The following is a 14,835-nucleotide window of genomic DNA, read 5'->3' as shown; positions in this document are numbered from 1 at the left end:
CCCTTGGGGGATTTCACCATTCAGGCCACTTTTGAGACTCCAGGTAAATGGGCTGTTGTTCATAATTTGAAAAGCACAGATTGCCTTCCAACACCCCGGCCACGGCCAAGGCCAAGGTACCCATCAGCATCATTTCAGTGAGTAGAAGAGGCTTCTGTATGTGGGCACTGCCCCCATTAAACCCCACTTCCTTGACAGTGTGGAATGTGCCTTGGGTTTCCCTGGTGGATCAGAGGGTTAAGAATCTGTTTGCAATGCAGGATACTTGGGTTTGATCCCTGGGTCAGGAAGATCCCCCAGAGAAGGGAATGGCTACTCACTCCAGTGTTCTTTCCTGGAGAACTCCATGGACAGAGGAGCCTGGTGGGCTGCAATCCATGGGATCTCAAAGAGTCGGACACAGCTCTGCGACTAACACTTCTTTTCACATCGTGTTGTCACCGGTGCATAGGATAATGCCTGATACACATTTGGAGTCCAAAGAGATTTATTCAGTAAGGGAATGCTTCGTAGAGCACCACTGTGTACACAGCAGAGTGCTATGTGATTGTATATGTGTGTTGTATTACCTAAGTCAAAACAATGCTCTCCGGAGTAGTATTCTGGTATCCTAGCTGGCATACTATACTGCAAGGTGATCCCTTGGGAAGTGGAAAGAAAATTGTGAGGCGGGGAGAAGGGAGGGAGAGGGCTAGATACATACCTAGATATTGGGAGGAGGCATAAATTAGAATTTTTTAAAGGCCCTGTAATATAATTGGACTTATGATAATCTTGAGTAGAAATTTCAGTCATGGTACTTATCAGCAATTCACTTCACCATAAACCTAAAGAAAACTTCATGGTGGTTTGGCAGGTCAGTCTATCTTTGATAAAATGCTGCATTCTTGATATGAAAGGATAGGAGATATATATCTATATTAGCATTATGTAAATATATTAGCATTAGTAAGATGTCTTAATGAAGACAAAGAGGAAAAAGGAAAAAATAGAGTCAAAACTAGACTGTTTAGAAGTTTAAATTATTGTTGTTTTTAATCTTAAGCCTCCCCAAATGCAGTGTGTTAGTGGGCTAGGTTTCTCTGTAATTGGCCGTCACCTTATATGGATGTTTTGTTAGTTTAATAGCACTTAATGGTCATACTTCCCTGATGGCTCAGACGGTAAAGCGTCTACCTACAATGTGGGAGACCCAGGTTCAATCCCTGGGTTGGGAAGATCCTCTGGAGAAGGAAATGGCAACCCACTCGAGTACTCTTGCCTGGAAAATCCCATGGACAGAGGAGCGTGGTAGGCTACAGTCCATGGGGTCACAAAGAGTTGGACACAACTGAGCGACTTCACTTTCACTTTCAATGATCATACAGTAGAACTAATAGATAGCAACTACTGGGATTTTAGACTTCTTACTCTTATCATCCATGTCTCAAACCCTTTCATGATTTCAGTTTCTTGGCCTCTTATTCTCTCTGTGCGGTAATCTGGATAATTTCTTCAAATCTGATTCCAGTTCTCCAGTTGTTTTTTGAACTGTGTATATGCAGCTTCTCCATGACCCATCTATTGAGTTTTTGATGTCAGTGACCACCATTTTCATTTCTAGATGTTATGTGGTTCTTTTCACGTATTCATGGTCACATATGATGGTCTCTCATTCCATCTCTTGGGTTTTGTTCAAGCAACACCTGCAGTTTGTGTTCTGGATTCTGGGTCCCAAAACCCACATAGGTAGGTGTTTTCCAGGAAGACTTTTTGCTTTTATTCCATTTTATTTTGGACTGAATCCAATTTAGGCAGCATCCCCATCTCTCCTCTGTGGGCCAGGAGTTTTCTACTTTGCCTTTCAAAGATTCCATATTTCTACAAGATTCTCGGAACAGATTTTCAGTCATTCCTGTCTCAGGCTTGTTGTCATCTCTAGGTCACTAGAGACCAGCAGGTGGTCCCAGTGTAAGTGTTGTATCCAGCACTCATTTGCTCCGAGGTTGCTCTTCATTTCTGAGCTGGGAGGTTTCCTGTTTATTGTAACAGTTTAGTCACATGTCTAAAAACATGCTTTTGCATGCGTGCTAAGTCGTGCTAGGTTACTTCAGTCATGCCTGACTCTTTGCGACGCTGTGGACCATATGTAGACATGGGGTTTTCCAGGCAAGAATACTGGAGTGGGTTGCCATGCCCTCCTCCAGGGGATCTTCCTGACCCAGGGATCTAACTGGCATCTCTTACGTCTCCTGCATTGGCAGGGGGCTTCTTTACCACTAGCGCCACCTGGAAAGTCCCTAAAACATGCTTTTAGGGTGCTTGTTTTAAGAAAGAGCAGAGAAAATTATAAATATAAGAATTTCATGTGTGTATGTTTTGGCTTAGTATGCATTTTTGAAAAATCTCTGAAAAGATAAGTAAGAAACTAATAATGCTGGGAGGGTAGTGATGGGAACAAGACTGATGGGGGCTAGAGATGACAGGGAGACTTTATATGAACATCTTAATATTTTTAGTGATTTGAACCGTGTGGATATATTACTGTTTCAACCAATTAAATATAAACTTCCCCCCCCTGGCCATCTAGATATTCTCTACAGGGTGGGTTTCTCCAGACATGTAGTCTACTATTTTGTTAGCAATGGAATAGTGATCATATTTGTGGTTTATATAAATTTTAGATCTTCCAGCCCTCTGGATGAACTTTATAGATCAATATTTGCCAGGTTGGTCTGTGGCAAAGGATCAGTTCCTTTCAAGTTTTCCAATCTGTCATGGACTGACACTTTGGTAAACTGCAGTAAAAATAAATGACTGATCATATGCTTGGATGGCATGGCAATGTCAAACTGCTAGAAAAGTTTCTAAATACTTTCTCCCATTTCTTTTCATCACCTGCCAGCATAAAGCAACTTGTGGACCGCCGCCACCCAGAGCAGCGCCGCTGTAGATGGTGCTCGTTACTTTCTGGCATCCAGTGTTGTGGATCAGAAACCAAGACCGTGCTACTCTTTAAAATTTTTTGTGTTGCTTTACATTTTTTTTCCATTGTAGATAGTCGCCTGCTTTTCTTTCCACAAAGACACACTATGGTCTTATCTGAAACATGAGATATTTGCCGCAGCACACCTCTGCCTTAATTGGGGGAGTGAGTCTGTGACTAACTGCTCTAGACTCTTGGTACTAGTGAACTTCCAGAAATCACCCATAGATGAATAGTATATTTCATCTAACCTAAGATGCATTGATACGGGCATCTTCTTGATCGTCTAGAAGGGATGGTTTCCATGCTGCTAAGTCTGGGCTGCCATATGGCTGCCAGCGATCGTAAGATGCCATTGATTTCAGAGATGTTAAAATGTGGAAGAATGTGTCTTAAAATACCCTGCAGATGGCCCTGTGATCGTTCCAGCATCTAATTACTGTTGAGTGCTTGGAGACTTATGTAGGAGAAGGAGGGAAGATGCCTTTGGTGACTTCCTTTAGAAACTTCAACACTCTGCTGAAACACCCTTTATTGTGACTCACCTGGCCTGAACCGGGACACATTCTCTCTTCCCTAATTGGCAAAGCTTCCCTCTTAAGGAGCGCTGTGCTGCCCACCCTTTGGGCTGGAGCGGCTCTGAGAGCCTTTGCCAGCTTATCTGGGAATCGGTGGCACTGGTTTATCTTTCAGTGTCTTAATAGACATTTCTGGCATCACTGAGTTTTTGTTTTTTTTTTCCCCTTACCTTCAGCTTCCCTCCATTCCATCACTGCCATTCCGAGCGTGTGAACACTGGGAGTTTTGCTCGGTATCCCATTTCCTTGGTTGCCATGCAGGCTGGCTTGGTAGTTTTTTCAACTAGTTGTGTGGACTGTTATAGAAATTTCTCAAAATTTTCTGGTTACACGTCCATATTTTTCTGATGAAGATAGGGATTTTTCCTTCTGCTCTTTTTATAGTTCTTTGGCCACCTTGATGGTGATTTGGGAGGAAAGGCAGTTAATGTGTGGGCTAATAACACTGTCATTCATTCTTTCACCAAGTATTTATTGAATGCTTGCTCCAGGGCTGGCATAGTTCTGGCTGCTGAGAAAACAGCAAAAAGCAACAGTCTTAAGCTCCAGCCTTCACTGGGACATTCACTCTGCTTCCTTCAGGTTTTCCTCTCTGGAACCTTACCTCATTCTATTGATACTTTCTTTCATTTCCAGAGACCCCTTTAAAAAGATGCCAATTACTTTTTTTTTTTCCCCCATGGTTTTTTTTTTTTTTTTTAATTTTTTTATTAGTTGGAGGCTAATTACTTCACAACATTTCAGTGGGTTTTGTCATACATTGATATGAATCAGCCATAGATTTACATGTATTCCCCATCCCGATCCCCCCTCCCACCTCCCTCTCCACCCGATTCCTCTGGGTCTTCCCAGTGCACCAGGCCCGAGCACTTGTCTCATGCATCCCACCTGGGCTGGTGATCTGTTTCACCATAGATAATATATATGCTGTTCTTTCAAAACATCCCACCCTCACCTTCTCCCACAGAGTTCAAAAGTCTGTTCTGTATTTCTGTGTCTCTTTTTCTGTTTTGCACATAGGGTTACCGTTACCATCTTTCTAAACTCCATATATATGTGTTAGCATGCTGTAATGTTCTTTATCTTTCTGGCTTACTTCACTCTGTATAATGGGCTCCAGTTTCATCCATCTCATTAGGACTGATTCAAATGAATTCTTTTTAACGGCTGAGTAATATTCCATGGTGTATATGTACCACAGCTTCCTTATCCATTCATCTGCTGATGGGCATCTAGGTTGCTTCCATGTCCTGGCTATTATAAACAGTGCTGCAATGAACATTGGGGTGCACGTGTCTCTATCAGATCTGGTTTCCTCAGTGTGTATGCCCAGAAGTGGGATTGCTGGGTCATATGGCAGTTCTATTTCCAGTTTTTTAAGAAATCTCCACACTGTTTTCCATAGCGGCTGTATTAGTTTGCATTCCCACCAACAGTGTAAGAGGGTTCCCTTTTCTCCACACCCTCTCCAGCATTTATTGCTTGTAGACTTTTGGATAGCAGCCATCCTGACTGGCGTATAATGGTACCTCATTGTGGTTTTGATTTGCATTTGTCTAATAATGAGTGATGTTGAGCATCTTTTCATGTGTTTGTTAGCCATCTGTATGTCTTCTTTGGAGAAATGTCTGTTTAGTTCTTTGGCCCATTTTTTGATTGGGTCATTTATTTTTCTGGAATTGAGCTGCAGGAGTTGCTTGTATATTTTTGAGATTAATCCTTTGTCTGTTTCTTCATTTGCTATTATTTTCTCCCAACCTGAGGGCTGTCTTTTCACCTTACTTATAGTTTCCTTTGTAGTGCAAAAGCTTTTAAGTTTCATTAAGTCCCATTTGTTTAGTTTTGCTTTTATTTCCAACATTCTGGGAGGTGGGTCATAGAGGATCTTGCTGTGATTTATGTCAGAGAGTGTTTTGCCTATGTTCTCCTCTAGGAGTTTTATAGTTTCTGGTCTTAAATTTAGATCTTTAATCCATTTTGAGTTTATTTTTGTGTATGGTGTTAGAAAGTGTTCTAGTTTCATTCTCTTACAAGTGGTTGACCAGTTTTCCCAGCACCACTTGTTAAAGAGGTTGTCTTTTTTCCATTGTATATCCTTGCCTCCTTTGTCAAAGATAAGGTGTCCATAGGTTTGTGGATTTATCTCTGGGCTTTCTATTCTGTTCCATTGATCTATATTTCTGTCTTTGTGCCAGTACCATACTGTCTTGATGACTGTGGCTTTGTAGTATAGTCTGAAGTCAGGCAGGTTGATTCCTCCAGTTCCATTCTTCTTTCTCAAGATTACTTTGACTATTCGAGGTTTTTTGTATTTCCATGCAAATTGTGAAATTATTTGTTCTAGTTCTGTGAAAAATGCCATTGGTAACTTGATAGGGATTACATTGAATCTATAGATTGCTTTGGGTAGAATAGCCATTTTGACAATATTGACTCTTCCAATCCATGAACACGGTATGTTTCTCCATCTGTTTGTGTCCTCTTTGATTTCTTTCATCAGTGTTTTATAGTTTTCTATGTATAGGTCTTTTGTTTCTTTAGGTAGATATACTCCTAAGTATTTTATTCTTTTTGTTGCAATGGTGAATGGTATTGTTTCCTTAATTTCTCTTTCTGTTTTTTCATTGTTAGTATATAGGAATGCAAGGGATTTCTGTGTGTTAATTTTATATCCTGCAACTTTACTATATTCATTGATTAGCTCTAGTAATTTTCTGGTAGAGTCTTTAGGGTTTTCTATGTAGAGGATCATGTCATCTGCAAACAGTGAGAGTTTCACTTCTTCTTTTCCTATCTGGATTGCTTTTACTTCTTTTTCTGCTCTGATTGCTGTGGCCAAAACTTCCAACACTATGTTGAATAGTAGTGGTGAGAGTGGGCACCCTTGTCTTGTTCCTGATTTCAGGGGAAATGCTTTCAATTTTTCACCATTGAGGGTGATGCTTGCTGTGGGTTTGTCATATATAGCTTTTATTATGTTGAGGTATGTTCCTTCTATTCCTGCTTTTTGGAGAGTTTTAATCATAAATGAGTGTTGAATTTTGTCAAAGGCTTTCTCTGCATCTATTGAGATAATCATATGGTTTTTATCTTTCAATTTGTTAATGTGGTGTATTACATTGATTGATTTGCGGATATTAAAGAATCCTTGCATTCCTGGGATAAAGCCCACTTGGTCATGGTGTATGATATTTTTAATATGTTGTTGGATTCTGTTTGCTAGAATTTTGTTAAGGATTTTTGCATCTATGTTCATCAGTGATATTGGCCTGTAGTTTTCTTTTTTTGTGGCATCTTTGTCTGGTTTTGGAATTAGGGTGATGGTGGCCTCATAGAATGAGTTTGGAAGCTTACCTTCATCTGCAATTTTCTGGAAGAGTTTGAGTAAGATAGGTGTTAGCTCTTCTCTAAATTTTTGGTAGAATTCAGCTGTGAAGCCATCTGGTCCTGGGCTTTTGTTTGCTGGAAGATTTTTGATTACAGTTTCGATTTCCTTGCTTGTGATGGGTCTGTTAAGATCTTCTATTTCTTCCTGGTTCAGTTTTGGAAAGTTATACTTTTCTAAGAATTTGTCCATTTCATCCAAGTTGTCCATTTTTACTTTTTTTTTTTTTAATTTAGAATTCAGTAATTTATTGGTAGCGTGATCCAGACTTTATATAGATTTGGCACTAAGATATTCTCCAGAAATGTATGTTAATATATATATCATTTGCTTTTTAGCCGATTACACCTCAACAAGAAGGCAACAGACAAACAGCCATATAGCAAGCTGCCAGGGGTGTCTCTTCTGAAACCACTGAAAGGAGTAGATCCTAACCTAATCAACAACTTGGAAACATTCTTTGAATTGGATTATCCCAAGGTAAGTGCAATGTTGTACTCATAGGAATGGACTGAACCCTACCTTTTTTTTTTTTAACTTATAGTAAACACAGAGGAATTTTGACACGGTATCAGGTGAAATTATTAAAAACTCATAATGGTGTTGGCTTCATCAAATTTATGCTTTAGCAGTGGTAATAGTAGTGGTAATAGTAATAATAGTCGTAGTTGTCACAGGACAGAAATGGGATTGAGGAAGGTGCATTAATTTTCCTTTTCTAACTACCCGTATGTTGATCTGAATTGAAAGTGAAAGTGTTAGTTGCTCAGTCTTGTCCAACCCTTTGTGATCCTATGGGCTGTAGCCCGCCAGGCTCCTCTGTCCATGGAATTCTCCAGGCAAGAATGCTGGGGTGGGTTGCCATTCCCTTCTCCAGGAGACCTTCCCAACCCAAGGATCAAACCTGGGTCTCCTGCATTGCAGGCAGATTCTTTTACCAGCTGAGCCACAGGGAATCCCCCTGATCTGAGTGAATTAGAAATCTCTGAGTAAAGCTCCTGGAACTCAGGCATTGTTAAGTGCCTGGTAGTTTGAGTATAAAGATCTTACTTCATGAGAGTTGCAGTGAAAATGAAAAAGGATATGCATTTATCCTTGTGGAACTTGATCTCACATTTCAATTTTTTAACCATCATCCAACCCTTTCCCCTTTCTGTATTCAAACACTCTTGAAACTTAGTTATGAAATTTTTATGTTGCCACTCTTGTAAGATAATAGTCATGAAATTTAAATAGTTTCCAAAGTTAGCTGTGGATTTAAAGACTTTCTTAAAATAACCCCAGGAAAATATGTATTAATTATGAACATGTGGAATGAATCAATAATCAATTTCTTTTTCTGAATGAAGTTTTTCATTTTTTTTTTTTTTAATACAATTTGGAATTATCTCCAGAGCTCTAGTTTTTCACTTAGATTTTTGTCACTTAGTTCTTTTCCACTTAGTTATGTCATTAAGGCATTTATTTGGTTAAGGAGAAAGTTGTTTGGACACATTACAAAAATGCATAATGTTATATGCAAGAGATTGTTTTTATTCTTTTTTAGTTCACAATTTTATTTTCTAATTATAAAAGAATTGTTATTTGTGTAAATAGAACATTTAGAAAACAGAGCAAAAGTGCAGAGTACCTGCACTCTAAAGGAAAATGTTGATCTCACAGCATTTTATTTGCTTTTAAAAGAACAAGCACAGTGGCAAATATTCTACAGGAGACAAATTAAACCACAGAAATTGCACAAATCTGAGTGTGAAGCATGAGGTGTTTGTGTCATCAAGGAGGCATGTAGTCACAAAATGAACAGTTGTGTAACTGCCAAGCCCAGCAGACTTTAATAATTTGTCAAATGTAAACATTGTTTTCCAAAAGTACAGAAACGTTTTTGTTCTAGATATAACTCTTTTTCCCTATTAATTTGATGTGGAACCTTATAAGCCATTTGGAAATACATATATGACTTCCCAGGTGGCACTAGTGATTTAAAAAACCCACCTGACAATGCAGGAGAGGCAAGAAATGCAGGTTGGATTCCTGGGTGGGGAAGATCCCCTGGAGGAGGCCATGGCAACCCACCCCAGTATTCTTACTGGAGAATCCCATGGACAGAAAAGCCTGGCGGGCTACAGTCCATGGGGTCACAAAGAGTCGGACACGTGTGAAGCCACTGAACACACATGCATACACACACACACATGCACGCATATATATATATATATATATGTGTGTGTATATATATATATATATATAAATAAAAACACAAAATTCTAAAATTTTGTTTAGTTTTAGACATATGCAAAAAGGTTTATTACTGGTACTTGTTCTGAATTTCTAGGTTTAAAGTTTGGTGAGACCGTTATTATACTAAGTGCCCTAAAAGATATCTGTGCTTTAAATATCTTATAAATCTACCTTATATTGATATTTATTCCTTGGGAAAATTTTTGTTAGAAAAATATAATAATAAAAAATAAATAAAACTCATTTTCACAAAATTGATTGTTTATTTGGCATCAGTGTAAAAGTAGGCATTTAGAGAGAAGTTCAGCCGTATCAGAAAGATGCAGTAATCTGCATCTCAAGTGGCCTGATGGCTTTACTTTGGTAAATTCTGGCCATATGAAGAATTTTAAAATTAATGATCAGAGTTAGTAACAGATTGAGGTTATGGTAATTGTGATTTTCTTTTCTTTTTTGCAAACAGGAGATGGGTTTACAGTGTTGAAAGTCCGGTGGCATACTTGGATTCTTTATTGTCAATGTTGACAATAAAGAATTGTAAAAGATTGAAAATAGGTTCAATTATTGAAAGATCAGCGTAATACATGTAATAAAACTATTAATTCTGAAAGACTAGAATTTTACCAGATAAATTTGAAAAATTGTATAAACTATATAGTTCTTGAAAGCAAGTAAGTTGTAATAATAACGTGTCAAAACTTTGAATTCAGAGCAATTTTCTTACAAAGTATCTTCCCTTCATTCAAAGGAAGCATCTATCTTTCACTCAAAAGTTACCCTAGGACAAAAGTATTAACAAATGGTTCATTATTTACTCAGTGGCAGAGACTGTTCTAGACATTTGGGGTCTAAGTCCATCCTGTTACAGAGCTTATTATATTCTGCTGTAATCTAAATATCATCGTAACATTTTTCTTTAAACGTGTAGTTATTTATAAATGGTTCAAGATATTCCTACTTGAAATGCAATATAATTGATTAATATGTGTTAAAATATTTTTCTACTTTAAGAGAATATTTTATGTAATTTACTACAGTACAGTTTTTAGTCCTAATATCTACAGGACTGAATCATTGAGGAGACTTTTCTAATATTAATTTATATATCTAAATTGAGTATCATTTATGCATCTAAATTTATTCATGGGAGTAACATGTATGATTATTGCAGTTTCAGATATTTCATTCATAAATATCAAAGGACCAAATTGCAGTTTACAGATTGTCTATACCTCTCTTGGACTTAAGCTTTCAGTCATTTCACTGTTTGAAAAGAAAAATTTAGTTTAGCTATTTGTATGGAAAGCTTACTAAGATGAGGCTAACCTCATCTACAATATTCTGGGGTTATTTCTAGATTTAATATATTTATTATTGTGCCCATTTATAGTGGAATTTACTATACCTTGTATTTCTTTCAGATTTATAAAATAAATGTTTTCTTAAAATATTTTTAATAAATGCTTTATTTTTATGTTTATGTTATTTTTATGTTTATATTTATGTTTAGTTCTTTTGGTAGTATAAACATATCTGAAAAATTATTCTTGTGTCAGTCAAGAAAACTTTTAACTAACTTACTATCTTGTGTTTACCAGTTGCAGTGTAGTTGGCATGATTTAACTATTCAAATACAGAGATTCCTAGCAAATTACATGTTTGGGCTCTGGCAAACCCAGAGCTCAAACACAGAGCTGAAAATGAAGGTTCCAGGTTAAAATCTAACTCTTCAGAGAACACTTGGAATACTACCTCCAATTTGGTTTAAGTTTCAGTATCAGAAACAACAAAGCAAAAGTTATTTAGTAAGAGTCTGAACATTTTTTAGATGATGTAAATTGAATTTCATTTGCATTTTTTGGCTAATAAGGAGGTATTTGTTTTTTCATTTGAAATTAAGCTTAAGATGTATAATCAATAAAACAAAAATTCTAAATCTTGCATTTGAATTCGGGAAGATCCCTTGGAGAAGGGAATGGCTATTCACTCCAGTATTCTTGCCCGGAGAATTCCAAGGACAGAGGCTGCAGTAGGGGGCTGTAGTCCATAGGGTGGCAAAGAGTTGGACCTGCCTGAATGGCTGACACGCACACAGACACCTCCCTTGCTTATACTAACACTATATACTTGTGAAAAGTTTTCGCTGCAACCTAGTATAGCTTTTATCTTCCCATCACGTAGATATCTAGTCCTGTATTACAGGGTTTTCTTTTGCTGGGGAAATAGCTGAAAGATTTTTAATAATATTATATGGAATTGTATTACTTGTAAACATTTTCTTTCACTATATTCACTTAGACCTGTAAAGCAGCGTAAACTCTAAAAGCATAGAACTATGTATGCAATGTTTGAAAAAACAGTGAACTCTTTAGAGCAAGCATGACTGAGAGGCTCACTTTGTAGGAAAGCGAATTGTTATTTACACCCTTTGAAAAGTCACTTGCGTGTGTGTGTGTGTGTGTGTGTGTGTGTGTGTGTGTGTTCAGTCATGTCCAGTTCTTTGTGACCTTTTGGACTGTAACCCGCCAGGCTCCTCTGTCCATGGGATTTCCCAGGCAAGAATACTGGAGTGGGTTGCCATTTTCTCCTCCGAGGGATCTTCCTGACCCAGGGATCGAACTTGCATCTCCTTTGTCTCCTGCATTGCAGGTGGATTCTTTACCTGCTGAGCCTTCAGGGAAGCCACTTAACCTTTCTAATCTTCATCATTAAGGTCACTGCCTCTTGGTGGTTTAAGCAAAAATTTTGGTTGGGAAGATGGCTGATGTTTTATGGGACTTAGAGTCAACCTTTGAAGAAATTTTAGGGTGTGGCAGGAATGGTGTTCATCCTGTTCTCAGATTTTTATCTGATTTCTGGAGACCAGTGGCTGTAAAGTTGCTTAGTTATATTTCAGTGCCTCTCAGGTGGTATAATTTTGGTCAATCATGAAGGTAGATATTGGATGGGATGTGTAATAACTATAGGTAGAAAGTATGAGGAAAGTGTACATTGCTTTCCCCTCTACTTAAATTATTAAGAAAACTTTTTTTTTTTTTTTTCACTTGAAAAAAAAAAATCTTACCTTGTTAGCTAAACTTTCATTTACCTTAGTCCTGGTCCTTAAGTGCTCAACTGTTAAATTCTATGCTGCCACTTTTTGCTGAGATAATGTATATTAGGCGGACAGTAATTAATTATTGCGCTCAAGGCACTGTATGCATTTTTCCACACTTTTTACTTGTGTGTGCTTATCAATGGAACTAAATCAAACAAGCCTTCTCGTTACCTTCTTCCTCGTATGTTGTTTGTTTAGTCATTCAGTCATGTCCGACTCTCTGTGACCCCATGGACTGTAACCTACCCGGCCCCCCTGTGCATGGGATTTTCCCAGGCAAGAATACCGGAATGGGTTATCATTTCCTTCTCCAGGGGATCTTACCCACCCAGGGGTTGAACCTGCATCTCCTGCATTGCAAATGGATTCTTTACCGCTGAGCCACCTTTGTATTTTTTAGATCACATAGCTTTGTTATCTTTTTTCGTGGACATAATTAATTTTCCTCCTCTCCTTAAAAATGTTCAATCTATCTTAGAGAGTTTGGTAGGAAATTAGCTTTAGAGTCAGTGAGAATTTATCACCATTTTTGAAAAAAGTTACTGCTTAGAATACATAGCCCACACACTAATACAGTAACATCTTTATGTGTGAAAGCAAACACTTTTTAAAAAATTAGTAGTTTACAAAATCGTAACTTAGAGCTCTGGATTTTATAAACCTGATTATGTGTCAGAATCACCTCAGAGATTCTGATTCAAAAGTTTAAGGATGAAAAAAAAAAAAAAAAAGTTTAAGGATGGGGCCCAGTATTTTCTTTTTGGAAAAAACTGTCTCAGGATGATTTTGACCCAGCCAGCCAAGTGCTAAGGAATGACTTCCGTAATTTACTGTCAGAGTAAACATAGTTCTGAGCAAAATTAAATCCTGGGTGGTTTCATAGTTAAATGGCTAAGCATGCTCTTCAGGAGGATATGTGCATACTTGTGTGTGTGTGCACACGCGTGAGTTTTCAGTTGCTTCCAACTCTGCAAACTCCACCCCCCCCCCCCCCCCCCCGCTCCTCTGTTTTGGGGATTTCCCAGGCAAGAATACTGGAGTGGGTCACCATTTCCTCCTCCAGAGGATCCTCCCGACGCAGGGATGGAACCCGTGTCCCCCGTGTCTCCTGCTTTGGCAGTTAGATTCTTTACCACTGAGCCACCCGGGAATCCCTGCATTTTTAATCAAGTCAGGTTCTATTTTACTTCAGAAAATTATTATTCAACAGAAAATCTAATGTCACTTTGTCTTGGGAGAGTTTGGGAAAGCCCTTTAAATGTATCATAATGGTCTTTGATGTGTAATTTTTAGCACCTTGATGAAATAATAGTAAGTTCAGAGACAAGGCTTCTAGAGAACGAAGGGTGCATTCGTTTCTCTGGCTTTCTGCGTTGCTTTTACACTGCTGGCCACCCTGTGAGCATTTGGTAAGTTTTCAGTGATAATGGCATGGAGAAGCTGGGAATCCAGCCACACTTCAGCTGTGGGCCCTGCCAATCTCTTCATTCTCTCTTTGGCTGGCAAACAGGCCCCTTCTGGAGAGGTTGCTCTCAGTTAAAGCAACACTTGATAATCCCTTAAGTGTTTGCATCCATTATGAATACTCTCTTAACTTCTAAACTTTGTGTGTACAGTTGCTTGTTTTTCTTAATGCTTTTTGATCCACCAGTAAATGCTAATAATAAGTAGTTATCTTTGTAAGAGGTTAATTTACATAAAATATGTTCTTTGACTAGTATGAAGTACTCCTCTGTGTCCAAGACCATGATGATCCAGCCATTGATGTGTGTAAGAAGCTTCTTGGGAAATATCCAAATGTTGATGCTAGATTGTTTATAGGTGAGTAACAAATTTTACAATAACCTTTTTGCTTTAATATATTATATCATCTTTGCATTAAACTGTAGATTAGGGTCCTAGACACCATTGAAGTTATTAACATGTTTGCTTATGCATATTTGTTAGATATAGTGAAAGGTGTTTCTATCCTTTAGAGAAGACAAGTTATAAATACAAATTTTGTTTTTCATATCAGGGATTAACAAAATTATCCCAAATTTGTTTTACTCATCAGTCACACATGAGAGTCTGTTATTTTTGTTTCTTTAATAATTTCAATCTATGGCCTTTTCTATATCTCACTGATTATAATTGAGATTGAGTGGTAGAATTCATTTTTGTAATATGCCCTGTTGGAGGTATACTTGCTATTAAATGTTGATTAGTGTTTCCTGTTAACACAAGCTCTTAATTAGAAAACTGAAACTAATGAATTTTCAAAGATAAATGATGTACTTTTCTTTTTGAGAATGAACAACTTTTTTCTAATATGTTATTGTGAATAAGAAGAAGCATGATGTTAAAGTATATTTGTTTTAATTATTAAATATGCAAGTACTTTTCACTTCTCTCTACTATGTATAATAGAAAATATTTTCAATATGGCATGAATTGTTCACTGCTATACTTTAAAATTTTAGGTGGCAAAAAGGTTGGCATTAATCCTAAGATTAATAATTTAATGCCAGGATATGAAGTTGCGAAGTACGATCTTATATGGATTTGTGATAGTGGAATAAGAGGTGAGGTT

General features: G+C 37.6%; 1 protein-coding gene across 1 annotated transcript in view; it reads left to right on the top strand.

Moving 5' to 3' along the window:
* UGCG (UDP-glucose ceramide glucosyltransferase) overlaps positions 1-14,835 on the top strand; it is a 39,916-nt gene that overhangs the window by 13,717 nt on the left and 11,364 nt on the right. The window contains exons 2-4 of the mRNA XM_061163426.1: positions 7,267-7,408; positions 13,982-14,084; positions 14,726-14,827. Coding sequence (XP_061019409.1) covers positions 7,267-7,408; positions 13,982-14,084; positions 14,726-14,827 — 347 coding nt within the window. The remainder of the gene's footprint in view (positions 1-7,266; positions 7,409-13,981; positions 14,085-14,725; positions 14,828-14,835) is intronic.

This window comes from Dama dama, chromosome 16 (genome assembly GCF_033118175.1).
Source record: "Dama dama isolate Ldn47 chromosome 16, ASM3311817v1, whole genome shotgun sequence".
Classification (NCBI taxonomy): Eukaryota; Metazoa; Chordata; class Mammalia; order Artiodactyla; family Cervidae; genus Dama; species Dama dama.
Note: the sequence above shows the minus strand (reverse complement) of the source record. Positions and strands in the feature narration are given on the sequence as shown.